Source organism: Coenobita brevimanus, chromosome 23 (assembly GCF_032717465.1).
Source record: "Coenobita brevimanus isolate Jiangsu-jjx chromosome 23, ASM3271746v2, whole genome shotgun sequence".
In the NCBI taxonomy this organism is placed as follows: Eukaryota; Metazoa; Arthropoda; class Malacostraca; order Decapoda; family Coenobitidae; genus Coenobita; species Coenobita brevimanus.
The window spans coordinates 14,575,571-14,595,786 of record NC_136976.1 but is presented as its reverse complement, the minus strand read 5'-3'; the positions used below and the strand labels follow the sequence as shown (position 1 = coordinate 14,595,786).

The 20,216-nt window shown below is 42.3% G+C and overlaps 1 protein-coding gene across 1 annotated transcript in view; it reads right to left on the bottom strand.

Annotated features, from left to right (window-relative positions):
• LOC145392650 (uncharacterized) overlaps nucleotides 1-19,999 on the bottom strand; it is a 57,657-nt gene extending 37,658 nt beyond the window's left edge. Inside the window, exons 1-2 of the mRNA XM_080266972.1 lie at nucleotides 19,749-19,999; nucleotides 16,962-16,966 (exon numbers count right to left, since the gene is read on the bottom strand). Coding sequence (XP_080123098.1) covers nucleotides 16,962-16,966; nucleotides 19,749-19,999 — 256 coding nt within the window. The remainder of the gene's footprint in view (nucleotides 1-16,961; nucleotides 16,967-19,748) is intronic.
• Nucleotides 20,000-20,216: the final 217 nt, after the last annotated feature.

Genomic DNA, 20,216 nt, shown 5'->3' with positions numbered 1-20,216 from the left:
TACATCAAGGAGATTAAGCAGTTTGCCAGATTACCATCCCAAGCCTCAGTGACTCCACTCTATCAAACAATCTCTCTCTCTCTCTCTCTCTCTCTCTCTCTCTCTCTCTCTCTCTCTCTCTCTCACACACACACACACACACACACACACACACACACACACACACACACACACACACACACACACACACACACACACACACACACACACACACACACACACACACACACACACACACACACACACACACACACACACACACACACACACACACACACACACACACACACACACACACACACACACACACACACACACACACACACACACACACACACACACACACACACACACACACACACACACACACACACACACACACACACACACACACACACACACACACACACACACACACACACACACACACACACACACACACACACACACACACACACACACACACACACACACACACACACACACACACACACACACACACACACACACACACACACACACACACACACACACACACACACACACACACACACACACACACACACACACACACACACACACACACACACACACACACACACACACACACACACACACACACACACACACACACACACACACACACACACACACACACACACACACACACACACACACACACACACACACACACACACACACACACACACACACACACACACACACACACACACACACACACACACACACACACACACACACACACACACACACACACACACACACACACACACACACACACACACACACACACACACACACACAAGGGAGTGTGGGAGAGATAAAAGGACGCCGGGAAGTTAGAGCAAGGAACTGAAGTCAAAGTGAGTATGGATATATAAGAAAGAAATGGCAAAGAGGATGATAAATGGATGTGTGAGGAAGAGAGTGGGAAGGGAGTGAGAGGTGCCGAGGGAGTATGAGGCGGGAAAGAAATAAGAGGTGGCGTGTGAGTGTAAGGTGAGGAGAGAGTGAGAAGTAGGGAGGAAGTAATAGGTTTAGAAGCAGTGTGAGCTGGAGATGAGGAGAAGTGGGAAGAGAGTGAGAGGCGAGGAGGGAGTGAGAAGTGGGAAGGGAGTGAGAGATGGGGAAGGAGTAATTGGCTGGAGGTGAGAGGTGAAAAAGGAATGAAAGGTTGAGCTGGAAAGAGAAGTGGGGAGGAGAAGGAGTGAAGTGGGAAAGGAATGAAAGGTGGGGAGGTAGGAAGAGGGAGGTATGGCAGGAGGTACGGAGCAAGCCAGAGGAGAGAGGGAGTGATAGGTAGGGATGGAGTGAGAGATGGGAATTTAAAGAGAGATGGCAAGTTAGCAAGAGGAGGGAGAATGTGAAAGGTGGGGAGGCTGTGTGAAATAGGAATAGGGTGTGAGTAGGAAAGAATCAAGAGGAAGGAGAGAGAGAGAGAGAGAGAGAGAGAGAGAGAGAGAGAGAGGAAAAGGTAGTGAAGGAGAGAGAGGTAGGTAGAATGTTAATGAATGGGGAAAGGTGTCGAAAAGAGAAGTGGTTAAGTTGATGTGAGTGGTATGGAAGTTGCTGCAGAGGAAAGCATAACGAAAAAAAATGAAAAGAGAGGAATCTGTATAGAAACGTGAGAAGTGGGAGACGAGAGAGAGAAAGAGAGAGAGAGAGAGAGAGAGAGAGAGAGAGAGAGAGAGAGAGAGAGAGAGAGTGGTGGGATTTAAAAGTAAAAAAGTGAAGGGGGATATTGATAAAAAGTGAGAAGTGGGGAAGATGGGGAAAATGAGAAGAAATGTAGAGCCAGCCAATCCTCCATTATCCCTTCGGAAGACCCGGAAGGATTGGGACGTAGAAGGGTCCGAGGTTAGGCCGCTGGAGGTCGCCCTAAATCCCTGGTAGTGTGTCGGTGAGGGAAAAACATCTGTCCACCGCTTGGATTAGAACCGACCTCCATAAATCCATGACATACATCAATCATACCATCGAGGGAAGAAATATTTGAGTTTCAAAGATACGAGAGAGATTGAGAGATAAAATGAGAAGAAGTGGGGCTTTTGCAATAATGAAAAATTACTTAATGTGAAAATAGAATGAAACTAGAAGGAAAAATACAGTTGGTGCTTGGCCGAGGTAGAGGTCTGAAATTCAGAGGAAGGTAGGGATAGGGATGGAAAGGGTCAGGATGGAAAAAAAGGAGGGAGATGAGAGAAGGGGCAGGAGGGTGGAAAGTAAAAATGGGGAACAGAGTGAGGTCTCAAAAGACTCTCTCTCTCTCTCTCTCTCTCTCTCTCTCTCTCTCTCACGACACATAAGTTACATTAAGGCTCATTATGAAAGCAGAGCCGGGGGAGATTTAGCTTCAGTGTTTAAGTGGATTAAGGGATTTAATACGGGAGACATTAGGAAAGATTTAAAAATGAGCAGGTAGGATAGAACGAATATAACTGTTTTCAGATTAGACAGGTTCCGCTCTAGAAGGGAGATAGAAATGGGCTTGATTGACTTACCCATCAATTGGTTCGAATATAACGCGGATGGTGAATCGAAGAAATACCAAGCAATGTTTTGGTTCCTGATTTACTCGTAGTCCCATCGTATTAAAGAGGTTAAGGAAGGCTAAGTTTAACCCTTTGAATTCGAAAAGTCTCCCCTGAAAGAACAAATTCCATTGGTGGTGTTGAAATATAGAAGCCTGCGACGCAAAGAATAACTAAACACACACACACACACACACACACACACACACACACACACACACACACACGAGAGGAAAACAACATCTTTAAGCAGAAGCGAGATATTAACTGGCTTCGGAAATAAATGCTTCAACGTATAAGGTTGCCATTTGGAAAACAGAACTTCATACGTAACACGGTTTGGTAAAATACACACTTTTTTTTAACCCAGCCAGCCCGGGTTTCATACTGAAAAATGTTTTTCTAATAATAAAACCCAGGTGAAAACCATTTCTTATACAAACCTTTACGTTTGTACGTAGTATATATTTATATTTCTTGTTTTATTATTTCCACACATTTCAGTGTTTATAAAATGTATCCAATATATTATTATACAATATAATACTATACTCCTATTTCCTTTAATACCGTATTATATGTTGAAGCATGCAGGAATAAGATGATGAAATCTAGGGTTAAGATATTCATACTGATACTTGTTAAAAATACTAATATTGTTACTAATAATACTGTACAATATTAAAGCTTATTAAGAGGAGAATAGTTAAGAAACTGTTTCTTTTTAGGTCTAGTACAGTATAAGGTATGCAGCATTGTACCATTATTTACAGCATACTGTGTTGTACAGTGTTATGCATTTTTATTTCATCATATTTATATAATCATATTGTAAATATGCATGTTGTGACATCTTGTGCAAAAGACAATAAGATTCAGGTTATTTAGCCCAGAGATATTCATCTTGTGACATGTTTAAAGAAACAAGCTTAAATATTCTTTTCAGGACGACACAATTAGGCAGTCTTTCTTGGACAGTAGTCAGTGGAGGGTCAGAACAGTACAGTGCATCATGGCAAGTAAAGGCAGACGCATAGTTATAGGATGGAGGGTGTCTGATGACACTAATGTTGAGAAGGGAAGCAAGAAGCAGAAGTGTAGATATTGTAGTGAAAAAATAAGTCCTAAGGTAGAAAGACAGGGAGAACACCTGAAGACAAGCGCTAAATTTGTCAAGAAGACGTCTTCACAGAAAAAGTCCATGTAGGAGGAGGATGCCATAAGTATACCCACTGAAGAATATTTGTTAGGCACATCTACAAGCACACCACCGTCACCCAAAAGAAGTGCAAGTGACTCTACTGACTCATGTTCTTCCTTGGTACAGAGGATTGATAGGTTTGTACACAAGACCACAGATGCAGAGAAGAAATTACGATACAGTAATGGATTACTACTACTGAAGTACTATAAAATGTTAAATGATGTAAAAACACATTTACGTCTGCATTTGCTGGTTGATATATAACACCAAAAATTCTTGTATTTCCTACTTATTTTTTCCATTCTCTCTCTCTCTCTCTCTCTCTCTCTCTCTCTCTCTCTCTCTCTCTCTCTCTCTCTCTCTCTCTCTCTCTCTCGTTTCTTGTCAAAATTATTATTACTTCCCTTTCCAATCAATTTTTTTCTTTCTCACTTTCTCTTCCTCAAATATTATACCATCATCAGATTCTCCTTTCTACCCCACCCTTTTTCCCCTCTTACAGTGTCACCCACCCGGTTCATCCTCTCTTCTTAATCGTATTTGTCTTTCTTTCTTTCTTTCTTTCTTTCTGTATATTATATCGGTGCCCAATATATAATTTCACTTTCGTCTTTGTTGATAGTCTTCCCTTCTCTCTCCCCTACCTCTTCTTCCACGCTCTTCTCACTCCTCTTGTCTCTTTACATTCTTTCTTATAGTCTTACCCTTCTCTCTCATATTTACTAGTAATGACTGCGTTTTTTTTACTGGTAATGACTGCTTTCTTTACCTTTACCTCTTTCAACTCACCTACGCTTATCATTTCTCTTATTCCTCTCCCCCCCCCCTCCCACACCAGTTCGTTCCTTACATCCTTCTTTTCTTCCAGTATCATGAAATTATAATGTCATTTGGGTCTTCTTTCATGTCTGTATTTCATAACGTTCTTCCTTTTTTCTCTCTTCACCTTTTCTTCCTTTCTTACTTGGTTCTCTCTCTCTCTCTCTCTCTCTCTCTCTCTCTCTCTCTCTCTCTCTCTCTCTCTCTCTTGTGTCCTCTGCCCTGATTAAGCTGTCCCTTGAGCATTTGCACCCCAGGCGTTGCTTCCAGTCCAGCTCATGTTTGCAAGAGGATAGTCATTGGCTGGCCACTCGGGGGAAATTTGGGGTCGCTCTTGGAATCGTAGCCGGCTTTCCTGCCTGTCTCACTTTCTGTATGTCTGTCGGTTCTCCTTATTGCACTGTGGCCTCCCTTAGTCTCTCTTACGCGTATTTCTTATTTGAATGTGTCTCTTATTACATTTCAGCTTCAATTTCTCTTTCTGTCCCGCATTTCTTGTATTTGTCTTTTGGATTTTTCCCCCTTAGTTTTCTTATAGTACTTATATGAAATGAGCAGACCAAAGGGTGTATGCATGCAAAACTGTCATTCCAAGAACAAAACTGATCGGATGACCTTAATATCTATAAACTGAAAGGTTTCTGACAATACTCCATGTGAAGACTGGAAGTTGTCGGCATTCTGCATGGGATTAGGGAAGATTCATTCTTGTAAACAACCTCTGTCCACGATTGTATGAGAATGCCAGTTATTGAAATGCACTAAAGAGCCAGAGAGGAATATGTGTGTGTGTGTGTGTGTGTGTGTGTGTGTGTGTGTGTGTGTGTGTGTGTGTGTGTGTGTGTGTGTGTGTGTGTGTGTGTGTGTGTGTGTGTGTGTGTGTGTGTGTGCGTGCGTGCGTGTGTGTGTGTGTGTGTGTGTGTGTGTGTGTGTGTGTGTGTAAAGAAGTGAGGAAGGCAAGCAGCAAACATCATAAAACTATCAGAGGAATTTCAGTCATAACGGTAAAAGGAAATCTATTTTCATCAGTACCTTGACTATGTTGTACTGTTGCTTTATCCTCCGTCATCTGAAAGAGAGGAAAATCATTAATTATTTTTTGTTTTAGTGAGACGTGAACATGTTAACCTAAGATTTGCACCCAGATTCTTGTGCAGGCGGCTTTTAAGCAGTTATTAATCGCTTGTATTTTTCCACATTCCTAGACAATTAGTTTTATATTCTAAGCCCTGTTGATAAGGAAATGCTTTGCTTCACTTGACTGGAGAAGTTAGCGCATCAGTTTCTAACCATTGTTTCAAGTGTAATTCAACAAGCCTTATCAAGTGTCATATTATCATGTACCTTAAGAATTTTATTTACATTATGAGATTCCCTCTTAATCTGTATGGAATGGGTGGGTTGAGGGGGCTGGTGAGTGGCTGGGGTGAATGAAGTTGGGTGGGTGGGGTAAATGGACGAAGTATGTGACTGAGTGGGGTGGATGGGTGGGCTGGTTAGATGGGTGGACTTGGTGGGTGGGTGGGCAGGATGAGTGGGTGGACTTGGTGGGTGAGTGGGCAGGGTGGACTTGGTGGGTGGGTGGGCAGGGTGATTTTGGTGGCTGGGTGGGAAGGGTAGGCAAGGTGAGTGGGTGGAGGGCATACACACCCCTTGATTCCATACCTGATCAGGGTGGGTAAGGAGGTGGGTTGGTTTGTGGACTTGATGGGTAGATGTGGCTTGCTGGAACACAAGGCAGTTGACGGGTTTACATTGCTAGTACAGTACAGTTTAAATGGTCATGGAAAGAGGTGATAGTCACTACCTCAAGGCAAGCATGAAACAGGCATTTTTTGAGGGTATTTTGGCATATGTAGCCCGTGTAGATTAGTGGAATAAGCTGAATATTAGCAATTTCTTACAGTTGTACATGAAGCATTATGTTTAGTCATACTGAAAGTGGGGATTGTGTACATTACTAGAAACAGCGAAAAACTCAAGAATAGAAACTGTATCTCACGAAATGTTGAGCCGTTTCGGAAATGAAATAATATTAATAACTGGTTGGATGTTTGGTGAGCCATGAATAGAAATGATGTAGAAATTTACTAAAAACAGATTACGTAGCCGTTAATTTGTAGTTCTAGTAATTTCAGTTACATAAGTTGGTTAGGGAGGAGAGCCTTATGAAATGACAATATTCACCGCACATGCTTTAGCCCGCATGAAGAACCGTTACACCGCTCCATAATCATAAAATTTCAAGGTAAATGTTACACACACACACACACACACACACACACACACACACACACACACACGATTACTTACATATACATGAAGAGTGGATCTATATCTTAACAATATTTTTGAATACAGTTTTGGTAGAACAAGATGAAATTTGGTTTACCACTATCACGCTCCTTGTGTGACATATTATGGCCCATTAAACGAGGAAAAGTCACCTTGTGACGAGCATAATATATTGCTTTTGGCGTTAGCAGCGGGAAACATTATAGGTCTTTGAAGGATTTTAAATCCGTCATCGTAATCCAGTATCCCACAAACATAAATAGTTCATGGATGAGTGAAGGTGTCCATGATGAGTAAAATCATCTGACATTGGCCAAAATAGAACAAAAAGAATCGTCAGTCATCGTCTGCTGAATTCTTAAGCATGGCTTGCTTTGGTCACAAATGAAGCAGTAATATTATTGATACAGAACTTCCAATCTCAACTTTATTATTCATGTCACTACATGAACTACACAAAGAACTTATCAATACGAGGAATTTTTCAAGTATTGCTGAGATAAATGCAAACCTCAAGTTAGCCCCAAACTATTGCAAACAGCCTACCAACTTTAATCCTCAATAATGAACAAAAAAGTGGGAGTTGGGTGCATGCCGGCTGACCCGTCAAACTGCCTGCAGCCACCAAACTTTTCCCCCTGTCCTTTCACCACGTTATCCCAATATATATATATATATATATATATATATATATATATATATATATATATATATATATATATATATATATATATATATATATATATATACACACAGTATTCATTGTATATCAGTGTACATAATGTTTATCTATCTATCTATCTATATAGTTATATATGAATATACCTAGATAGATAACTATGAAAACTACATACACGAGTTCAGAAACGCACAACCACGCATACACTCACACATAAACAAACGCAAACACAAGTACAAACAGTGTCACAAACACAATCACCACGGTCTCTCTCTCTCTCTCTCTCTCTCTCTCTCTCTCTCTCTCTCTCTCTCTCTCTCTCTCTCTCTCTCTCTCTCTCTCTCTCTCTCTCTCTCTCTCCACTTGTATTTGAATGGATCCCCCTCCATTTTTTCCTTGGCCTCCCTACAGTAATTTCGTGGGTCACTAATTGGAACCTGCATGACGTCAGCAGTTTGCTTTTTCTCTTATGTCATAGCTAGTCTCTCTCTCTCTCTCTCTCTCTCTCTCTCTCTCTCTCTCTCTCTCTCTCTCTCTCTCTCTCTCTCTCTCACACACACACACACACACACACACACACACAATCTCGTGAATGATGACCAAGGCGTCATGTCAGGGATACAAATCGCATCTCACCAATTCAAGCATACATTCTCTCCCCAAAACTTTTTCTTTCCTCTCCTTCAGTTCCATCTTTCCTCCATTTCTCCCATGTCCATTACTTTGTAATCTCATTTTTCACTCTCACCCTATCTTATTTCGCCTTACTCTTTTCTTGCTCAATTCCTCGTCCACTTCTCCTCTTCCCTCCTTCCTTTTCCTTCCTCCTTCCCGTCCCCTCTTCCTTTCATCTTTCTCCTTCCTTTCCTTCCCCTCTTCCTCTCCCCTTCCCTTCTTAGATTTCACTTTGCGTCTGATACTGACCCATATTCCTTTCTTCCCTAAATCTCTCTCTCTCTCTCTCTCTCTCTCTCTCTCTCTCTCTCTCTCTCTCTCTCTCTCTCTCTCTCTCTCTCTCTCTCTCTCTCTCTCTCTCTCTCTCTCTCTCTCTCTCTCTCTCTCTCTCTCTCTCTCTCTCTCTCTCTCTCTCTCTCTCTCTCCCACTTCATTCGATTGCCATCCATATCCTGTTTTCTCTCTCTCTCTTTTTCGTTTTATTTTTCCCTCCTCCACTGTCACACACTCTTCCCTCTTTCGGCAATTCTTTTTTCTTTCATTATTTCTTCTCCTCCCTTCTTCTCTCTCCTCCTTCTTCTTCTCCTCCTCCTTCCTCTTCTTCTTTTTCCTCCTATTCCTCATCCTCATCCTCCTCCGTGAAAAGGTACCGAAAAGATGTGGATATGAAGTAAACAGAAGGGTGAGATTTTAAAGACAGAGGGGACAGACGTGAATATGAGGCAAACAGATTGGTGTGCATATGAAGTAAATAAAAGGCTGTGAGTACCGAAGCAAAAACTGTGAATATTAGCCAAACATCAAAATAAAAGAATGAGGCAAAACCAAGGGTGAGCATACGACCTAAACAAAAGGATGTGAATCTGAGACCAAAGGAAAGGATGTAGATGTGAGGGACAAGAGAAGATGTAAAAAATGAAGCAGAAGAGTGAAGGATGTGAATGAGACAAAATGAAGACAGTGAATATAAACTGAAAAGGGGAACACTTAGTGGAAAGAGAGATGGAGGAGAAGAAACTTAAGAGAGGAATGAACTGCTGAGGCAAGAGGAGGAGGAGGAGGAGGACACAGAAGAAGGCGGCGGCTTTGATTTATGCTTATTGACTGCATGAGGGTCACTGATGCAGACGAAAAATTTATGCCAAGTGCCAATCATCCCCCAAAACACGGCCCAGAGTTATCAGTTTACATTCAGGTCCACAACTGTGCTGCTGAATGAACAGAGACTGGAGGAAGCAGACTCATTCCACGAGTCTGACGGGCCTGACAGGGAGGCATGTCAGGATAAAAGGACAAGAAGCAAGAATGGAAAGAAAGGGGAGGGAGAAGAGCAAAGGAGAAACGGACGGAAGGTCGGAGAAGAGAGTAATGAGCAAGGGTGTAAACAAAACATGGAAAGTGTGACGAGGAAGAAGATGAGAGACATGGTAATGAGAAGAAAGGCAATGGGGTGAAGCAGAGAAAGGGAAAAGCCCAGCCTGAAATGTACGAGAAGTCGAATAAACAAAAAGAAGGAGGGGAGAAGGAGAAGAAGGAGGTTTCCGACAGAGCCAAGGGAGGTTGAAAAAGAGAGGAGAATGATCAAAGAAGAAGGAAATAGAACATGGAAAAGGAGTGGGATGAGAAGAACAGAGAATGATGGGTAGCTGATGGTAAGAGAGAAGAAAAAGGAGAGAGGTGAGTAAATCATGATAGAAAGAAATGAGAGAAATGAGAGAAGGGAGATGAGGGACTGGAATGGTAAGAGAGAAAACAATGAAAGATGGCAGTGAGCAAATTATGACAGAAAAATTATATGCGGGAGGGAAAAAGAGGACACGGCAGAGGGAAGATATCGTATGAAATAAACGTAGAGAAAAGAAGGAAAGGAGAAGGAACGCTTTTACTGTAGCAATGAAAGGCAAGGGTGAACGAGTGCTGATGAGAAAGGATCTGGAAGAAGAATAGCGGATGAAGCACGGGAGGCATGAAAAATGAGAAATGTGAAATTAGGGAAATTTGGTAAGTAGAGACGAGGAGGAGGGAGTGTACTGATAGGCAGATGGAGAGTTAACGATAATGAAAAAAAATGGGAGTAAGGATAGTGGAGAAAAGGGGAGGGAGGGCAAGCATACAGAGACGAAAGATATGAAAGGTATGAAGACGGGAAGATAGAGGGGAAAAAAATAAAAGAAGAGTAATTGGGGGACTTAAAAAAAAAAAAGTTGAAAGAAGAATTTAGAATGACGATAATGGAGAAGAGGGAACGGAACATGAGTGTAAAAAGAATAATATGAGAGATATGAAGTGAAGGAGGAATGAAAGGTTTGAGGCAAAGAGATAAAGGAATTAGTATTATGGAAAGTAGAAGAAAAAGCTGCACAACGAGAGAAGAGATGGGAGTAAGAGTAAATGAAAAAAAGAAAAAAAAAAAAGGACGAAAAGACAGAAGAGAGGAGGAGAAGAGAGAAGGGAGATAAGAAAGATATAAAGTCAGGGAGACAGGACTGAGTGGGGGGAAGGAAGGAGTGCATTCGGGAATAGACGAAAAATCGGAAGGTGCAGGGAGGAAATTGAAGTGCGGCTGAGGGTGAGAGAGAGAGAGAGAGAGAGAGAGAGAGAGAGAGAAGGGGGGGGAGAAGGGGAGGGGGTAGCGTGATGAGAGTAAAGGGAGAAAGAAGAAATAAAAATGAAATTAGGGAGAAGAATGTATTGAAAAAGGGAAGAGAAACCTGAAGGATGATGAGATGAGGAAAGAGGTAGGAATGAGCTAGAGTACAATGGTAAACGAAAATATAAGAAATTTGTAAGATGCAGAGGTAGAAGTAGCATGTGTATTAAGGGATAGACAAAGAGGCTGAAAGGCGAGCGGAGAGATGGGAATGAGTAGGGAGAAGAGAGGACAGACTGTTAGAGTAGAAAGTACAAAAATTATAGCTTTCAAGCTAGGGAAAAAAAGAGAAGGATGAATGTGTTTTATTCTTGCTAGCTCCGCGTAATTTTCTGTAAGTTAATACGATCTCTGTTAACGAAAGGGTTAATGAAAGGTGTATCAAACCCCTCAGATTCGTATAGTCTCTCCAAAGATAAAATTGTCATCAGGTAGCAAGAATAAACGAACTAGCAACATAAGACCGTCTCTGGCACCAGATTAACAACCGTGACACTACAATGTTAGCTTGAAAATATCGAATCTTATAACAACCAGCCCAGGGAGCCTGCACATGCGAGCACCCCCTTTCTTTCTCATTGGGTAGTTGCAGTACCCATCCATTGGATATCAGCTCCCTGCCTGAGGTCAACATTCATAGCTCTGGCCTTCGTAAGCGATCTAAGCCTGTTCTGAAGAGCCCTATCATAGACAGAATCAATTACCCCATTATGGAGGTCCAATCGTCTAAAGAGTGCTGCGTGACCCTTGTTTGATGTATTACCTTTGGTTGCACATTTCAAGGCTGAATCTGAAGATGCCTTACCAACCCACCCATCCACCGCGAGTTGTATATCAGGAGCAACAGGATGACTACGCCAGTTTCCACGGAGATATTGTAGCACACCAACTTAAATTTCATTCATTCATTTATCACCCAATCATACGTTGCCCCATGAGGAGCGTAGGAGCCCGGGGCTAAGCTTGTTGGTCCTGACATTTAAGATGAGAGTGACCAGCCTCACTCATCCCTGAGTGGCATTACGTGAACAATAAACCTCAACCATCCCTTGGATACAATCCTTCACTGGCTCAATCCGACTGGAGCGCCGTAATTACCCACTAAACCACCAGGCGCCAAAATATGGTTATATGGTTACCACCCAGCGTAGTAAATGGTTTCCCGGTGTACAGGAAACCATTTGGCTTGTCACTCAGTGTAGAGTCACCCACAGGCAGAAGGAAGAGGAAAAAATGAAGCAAAGAATGACAGAAGAGGGAGTGTAAAGTCACCCGTAGGCAGAAGGACGATGAAAGAATGAAGGAAAGAAAGACAGAAGCGGATGGAAGGAAAGAAAGATGGAGGAAAGGAAAAGGCAGACACCCGAGAGCAGCACTACATCGAGTGAGTGGATGGTGAGCTCCCCCACTTACCACCAACATAAAAATGTAAGTAATGTCATCAGACTGAAAACACTAATGCTCGCTCACTTTTGGTTGCAAACTTTATATAAGTGAAGGCACACACACACACACAATGTTATACCCAGCTTAAGCTTGTGAAGTTTTATAAATACAGACCACTGACTACACGTGTTTCTACCACCCACCCACCCACACCCACACACGCACACACCCACACCCACACCCACACCCACACCCACCCACCCACCCACACACACACACACACACACACACACACACACACACACACACACACATACTATCAACCAAAAAACTATCGCACAGTTTGGGGCACGATGGTTGTGAAAATGAGCGAGTTTTTCAGAGACACATCAATCTATTAACCTGTTACTTAAAAAAAATATACTACCCAATATGTGACGATTTATGCTATTTCGACTCGTAATAAGTACCAAGGACAATATTTCCACTTTTAATTACAGGGTGCTGCATATATCACAATGCTTCGTCCGCGTTTCACAATGATTCGTGCGGTAAGGTTTGCGATACTTTTTTGGTTGACTGTACACAAAGACAAAGCTGTCCTGCCGGCCTAGGACTACTGGCCAGTAGGGGGAAAATAGCGATACTTTGTATCTGTTCGAAAGAATGGAGAAGAATATGATCTTATATTTATTCCGCCTTGGGCAGATACAGTAGGGGTGGAAGGTGCGAGAAGAGAGGAGAGTGAGAAACTTGGAGAAGGGAGAGAAAGGTGGTGAGGGAAAGGAGGAAACTGCAGTCAGGGACAAAATTTTGCCTGGCATTCTGCTACGTCTAGTTAACACTTATGGCATGTCTGTCATCTTTCTCCCTGAAGCATCATATCAAAGAACTTAATCTTTGGACAGAGAAGCATACTACGGCTCTCTCATTTTACTCATTTAAACCGAATACTTACTTATCATTAGCCTGAAGCTGAGGAAGAGGAGATGAAGGATACAACACGAAAAAAAAAAAATGTGAGGTGGAAGAAGATAGGGTGAGGAGGACGAGAGGTGTAAGTCTGAATGGATGACGCAGAGAGGAAATGGTGAGAGGGATAATGGAAAGAAACTAGGGATGAAAGGGGATTAGGAGGAGGGATAAAAATCTGAGTAGACCATGCAGATAGAAAGAGGATGAGAGGATGGGAGGGTGACAGAATGGGGAAGGCAGAGGATGCCAGAGGAAAAAAAGGGTAGGAGAGAAGGAAGACAGAGGGTACGATGGGCTGAGGAAAGACTGTGAGGGACGGAGGGGATAGGGTGAGGGGAAGTGTTTAGGGGTAGAGAGGGGAAGGAGAAGAGAGGATGATCAGGAAGATACAATGCCGATGGGGGAAGAAGTGCAAATCTGAGTCGGAGGTTGGAAAGGTAATGTTTTAGTTTAAGCCTTTATCGTCGGGAAAATTGTGACATTATGTCACCTTACACGTGTGTCCTGTGGGAAGACTGACCGAAAGTAAGTTCGCAAAATGGCAATGGTTGGAATAGAACACCTGATCTTGAATATAAACTATGTTTTGTTGGCGTATAATCATTTGATTCTTAAATACACTCTTGAGATATTATAAATGGTTTTTATGACTCCGTAACGACTCTTCCTTAGCGATTTATTGTGTTAAAAATACCCCATTATCCTCTGGTATATTGCTGATACAATTGTGCAGCAGAAAGTTAATAATGCACACACATACAAAAGGATTATTTCTGTGAAGTATTCAAAATCACTAGTTTAGAAAAAATGTCTACCAATCATTTTATTCCACTTGAAATTCGATCTACTGGGGGGTATGATGAAAACTTAGAGCATGGACAAGGTCTTAGCTTCTTTTCTTTTTTTTTTTTTCCTTTTCTTGCGATAATTTCCGCAACACGTGATGATTACAGAACATGCACATGCAACCAATCGCGAACTGTTACTGTTGTTGTCTAGTAAAACTTCAAAATACCAGCTTTTCACTCGATATGAGGCCTTTCAACCAGTGTGAAGCTTCCCTACAACAAGGGTTAGATTAGAGACTGAGCAGGAACTGTGTCTAAAGAGGGTACACTGTATCATCTGGCGAGTTAGTCAAATTATTTCCTAAGAGCAAAAGTGAAGCTACAGTTTATATACCTAACTTAGATTTTTTTCCGTTCGCGGGCAGAATATCACTGCGGTTCTTCATCCTTTTATTAGAACTTCTTCGTGCCTAAAATCATATTGTAGTGTTTATCTCATGTTACAGGTGAACATTTACGATGAAGGAATTGTAGTATCAAGTTCAGTTAAAATGGACAGACTATAGTCAAAGGGCACTGATATTCAGAGACTATATCCTTGGATTTTATTTTTGGTGTCTAACGATTTTATTACGCTGAGAACCAACCTACCGAACGAGAGGTATTAGATATCTGTAGCTATGTATCTATGTCAGTCCATATTGTCCACTACAGAACCAGATTTTCGCGTTGGAGGGAGAGTAATGGCCAGAATTAATCTATAGCCATGACGGTGGAGTAGGAAACGGAAAGGAGTGAAGAGGAAGAGTAATGCATATAACGTCGAGCTGTTGTTGTAGTGACTCTGTGTGTGATTGCCACTGGTAGAACCGGAGGGGTGCAAACGTGAGCAAGCACATGAAATAGTATACAGCACAACCAGCACCCACTTTAAATGTCCTCCACGGTTTGGGTTTGTATCACAGGTCCGGGGCACGCACAATCGCACATCCTCATCTTTACTCATCCCCACAGCACGAGAGATTTTTCACAAGATGAATGAAATCGTCTTAAGGTGGTAAAAATAAAGCATAAAGAAGTCATTGACCTGAAAGAGTTAAACCAGAAAGATATGAAGGATTACTGGAAAATTATTAAACCCCTTCACTACGACTGCGTATTTTTGTTGTTTGCTCGTGCTGTCTGCAAAATACATTATCCAGCCTGGTAGTGAGCTTTCGCTCTGAAAACCTTTTTGAGTTTCCCGTTTGAAAAATCTCTTGTGCGCTTACAAATTTATATGAAAGTAGCAATTCTAAATGGTGTCCTCTAGTTAAATGGCTTTATGTGAAAAAAAAAAAAAAAAAAAAGAGGTAAGAAAGAGTAAAGAAGAACGAGCGAGAGTGTGCGAGACAAACTGTGTGTGAAGACAAGAGGATAATGTGGGTAACAGAGATGAGGTAATTGTGAAGGCTAGAGAAAAGAAAGTGATAGGAATAAAGGAAGAGTGAAGAAAAGAGGAAAAAGGCAGTGTGTAAGGAATAAAGGTGATCTAAAGAGGACAGTGTGAGAGGGGTAAGGGTAGTGAGAGAAAAAGAAAAGCAGAAAAAGAAGAATACTAAGATGACAAAGAAGACGACGACGACAGAGAGAGAGGACGACGAAGACGACGACGACAGAGAGAGAGAGAGGGGAGGGGTAAAGAAAAGAGGATAGAACAGAGCCAAGAGGACGAGCTAATGAAATGAATGCTGAGGGAACAAAGGGAAGTGACAGAGAGAGAGGAAGAGAAGAGGGAATAAGGGAAAGGAAGAAGAAAAGGGAGAAATCAAAAGGAGAGAAAGTAGGGAAAGGGAGAAAGGGAGAGGAAAAAAGTGGAAGAAGGAAGAAAGAAAACGAAAAAAAAAAACAGATAGGGAAAGGAAAATGCGAAGAGGGAGAGGAAAAGGGGGGGAAGGAATGGAAAGAAGGTAGATGAAAAGGGAAAAGGAGGGAAGGAGAAGAGGAGAAAGGAAAGAGGGGAGTCGGAAAGGAAAGAGGGAAGTGATACAACAGACTAGAGAAGGAAATGGTTGGGGAAGAAGTATGTGTAAGAGGAGAGATGAAGAAAGGCTGTGGAGCGATGAAGGGTCTAAGAAGACACGGATATCTAGATGAAGAGGGCAGGATTACAAAAGCGTTAAGAGGAAAAAATACTCAGTGGAAGGGCTATTTATCTGTCCCAAGGTAGGCTGCTGGTGGGATGGGAACGTGGGATTTACTGTGGCAATGGAAAAGAGGATTAAATAGTGAAGTTATCTCAATCTCGTCTACATTTTCAATCGTAGTCAGCTGGAAAGTGCGTGGCTTGAAACTCTACAGATGAGGTGCAAAGATTCCTAGTTCAGAGGGTCAGACTCTCAGTATTTACATTCATGTACTGGAAGGGAATGATTATGTAACACCAAACTTTGACTACTGTAAGAGGTTATTTCAGGCCGTTCAACTAGACATAATATAATTTTCAGCGACTGATAACAGATATAACATCTTAAAAATCCAACCACTGCACCACAAACTTGTAAATTCAACTGTATGCGACATAAAAACTGGCAAGAAATCTGACTGGTGGTTTGAACGAATGAGTATATTTGAGAAAAAAGTGAGATACGAAAAAGATAAGTGGGATATAAGAGAGAAGAATGAAAAGGAGACAGTAGAAATAATAAGCATGAGTTGGAGTGAGAATTTTACCTCTTCCAAGGAGGTGACCTACTTGCTGGAACAACCACCACCCCTCCCAAGACAGGAACTGAGCTCTTTAGTGACATATTGACCATAAGATGTTTTGTGCAGTTATTCGTTTGTTGTTTATAGACCACGCTTATTATTCTTGTCGGTAATGAAGCTCCCTTGCACCTGCTCCTTACCAGTTTAATTCCATAAACTGAATTTTAATACTGTTGTCTGTGATACTTACGCAATCTGTGTCAAAATTAGTAACATATAAACAGTATATAAGTGAGGTACAATATTGAGATAATATTCTGAGGTGTTGGTAAGTCTCCTAAACTGACAAGAATATGGGTCCGTGACTCCATCTTTATATAATATCCATATTCGATCCCACTGCTTTGTTTATCAGCGTTTACACTTACATACTTTACACCTGAGTACCAGTTCTCGCTTTTCTCCTTCCATATTCCTCTCAATTTCACACTGCATCTACGTGAGTTGGAACTAATATGACCTCGTGAAGGGCAGTGGGTAGGTATGAGAAGGTCGTGGAAGAGAGGAGGTGAGGGGACTTGTGAAGTGAGAGCACTGGAGGGAACAGGGGTTTGGGGAAGGGTGAGGGCGAAGGGAGAATGGAAAAGAAAAAAGGGAAGGAGTGTAGCTTGGTCAAGGAGAATGGTAAAGAAAAAGAGTAGGGAGAAGGCTGATGGGGATAGGTGAGGGGAAGGATAATGTCAGAAGCTCATTGGAAAGGGTGAGAGGTGATGGGGAAGGGTGAGGACGAAGGGGGAGGGGAAGGGTAAAGTGAAGGGAAGGGTTTAGCGTGGGGGATGGGGAGGTGACGGGAGAGGGGAAGAGAGAGGGGAAGTGAGAGACGAATGGCGAAGGAATGGGTGAGAGTGAAAGGTCAGGGAAAGGGTGAGGGGGAATGGTGAAGGGTGAATGGTGAAGGGTGAAGGGTGAGGGGAGGAGCAGGGTAGTAGGTAGGGGAAGTAGAAAGAGAAGACTGGGATATTAAGGGGGCGACTCAGTAAAACGTAAGAGTACCGGAAGGGTGAAGGAGGAACGGAGAGGGAGAAGGAACGAGGAAGGGCAGGGAGGGTGATGAGTGGGGAAGGTGAGGGGTAGATTGAAGGAGGAAACGTTTAAAAGGTGGAGTAAACAGAGAGGATATAGGGTGAGAGTGAAGAGCTGACAGCGTAAAGGGAGGGAAGGAAGGAGGAGGGAGGAGTGCTCACAGTGTGACACAATGAAAGGTCAGAGTATTGGAAGAGTGAGGGAGAAAGGTTAGGGGAGCTGAGGGGATGACTAAGTGAAAGATGATAGTATTGGAAGAATGGGGGAAGGGTAAGTGTGAGAGGGATGAGGGAGGGGAAGGCTGAAGAAGGGAGTGGTATTTTCTTTGTCATCTAAGGTCTCTGTATATGTTCCAATGCTCACACAAACTGACCCATCTGTTTATTTTTTTTCCCGAATGAAACCCTCTGATGCGAGAGGCAGGTTTCCCCTTAGCAAAATAAAATACTCCGGAGGCGACTAATTTATCTTCATCATTGTCGTCGTTGTCATCACCATTATTAACATCACCATCAACACCATCATCGGTATTATCGTCTCTTTTTCCACCCAGAACTGGGTGGTGGGACACGATGCCGGAAATATGCCATGTCAGTGATGGAATTTATATCGCCTGGTTTACTAGGCGATTATTGTTATGATGTTCACTATCAGAAAATAATTGGATGTGGTTGATGGACACGAAAGGAGTGGAAAGAGCTGGAATGGTGATGGGTGGTGGAATATGCTGGGAGAAACATTTAAGAAGATGGGTGTTAAATAGGTACACTAGTATGGTGCAAGTCAGAAGCTGGAGAGCAATTATAGGTCAGGCAGGATGGACAGAAGGGAGTGAGTGGAGTGGGATGGATGTGCTAAGGAGTTCGTAATGGAAACATATCTCTCTTAAATCTGTAATGGATCGGGTGGGGGTGAGCAAAATAGTTGGCTGGGCGGAGGGAAGCAGGCACGATGGACGTGGATAGTAGGACTGGAGGGGGGTAATATGCCATGTAAAACTGGGGGTTGTGGGTCTGACAGTACCGCTGGGGGGATGAAAAAACCCTAAAGCCGAAGTTAAATCTGGAGCACTGCTCGCTGAATGAGGGGTATTTCCAAAAATTGTTTTTTTCAAACAATCATATCTTAATAACTACACCACCTAGAACATTCAGTGAAAGGCCAAAATACTCATCAGTCCTTCATTTCTCTACTGCAAGTGTCACCAAATGTTTTGGTGTATGAGTTGTGAAATGAGAAAGTGATAATGAAAGAGTCACTTTGAGGGGTCATGGCGAGGTTGTGTCCAAATGAGAATGCGAGTCTGTGGCTAAGACAGTCTGTCTGGAGCAGGCAGAGGTGGCACAGGCAGGACGGGGCTGCCCTCTCCTCACTCAACCCATACTCTTCTAGATCTTTCCACTCGTCACCTGCCCTACCCACAGCTGCATGAATGATTCATCACCCTGTATGTTCGGCCAGCTTTTTGTCCTATTTTTCAGACTGTTACGGAGTGGTGCTGTGTCTATGGCGCGTGGCAGGGGAGAATACTAAGGTTTATACATTAAAATATAAAACAGCCGTACATTACTTGTCCCGATTGATTGCTTTCACTTTCACTCCAACACTTGTTTTGTATAGTGAAGGATACAAAACCACTATACTAGTAGTTGCCCCAAAAGATCACTTTCACTTTCACTCCAACACTTGCTTCCAATTCCATAGTTTTCCTTATCTTCAAAAAACTTACGTAAGAGGCATATACTTCTCTTAATTCATACGTCACTACAGGAATGGCACTCATTTCAATGTTTTTATTTTGGTCACTTTTTATCTGCCTTGAATTCGTCAAGCTAATCAGAAAGCTCTCCATATCTCTAGATCGTCCTTATTGCTTAACATTCTCTCCACTCTACTCCGACTCATAATCCTCCTTGTGATTATCGCCATTTAATGACATTGATGCTTTCTATACCTAGCACTCCTCACACACTCATACAGTGACTCAGTTATCTGTGTCACACACTCATCGGAATTTGCATCCATATCGAGGGCCTCATTCTCAATCAGCTTCTGGTGTAACAACTCTATATTCATGTCTTTTACACTGGTGGGTTTACTCATAACTGTCTCAATCTTGGATACATGTTCGTGAAACACAACATGATCAGCTAACCCTCCTGCATGAGTTTCCAACTCTTCCAGGTTTGTTTCACAGCCTGACATTGTTACTGATAAGGGAGTGTTATCACTAGGTAAATGATCTTGCTTGATAACATGCACATCATTCACTCTACTCAACATAATGGGCTCAAGATGCTAATGGCTAATTCAAACATCCACTTTTTACCCCAGCGATATGTATTGTCTGCTTTGAAGTGACAATCATGTATCTATAAGTTATTCAGGACTGTCATTCCAGTTTCTATACACGTAGCAGAGA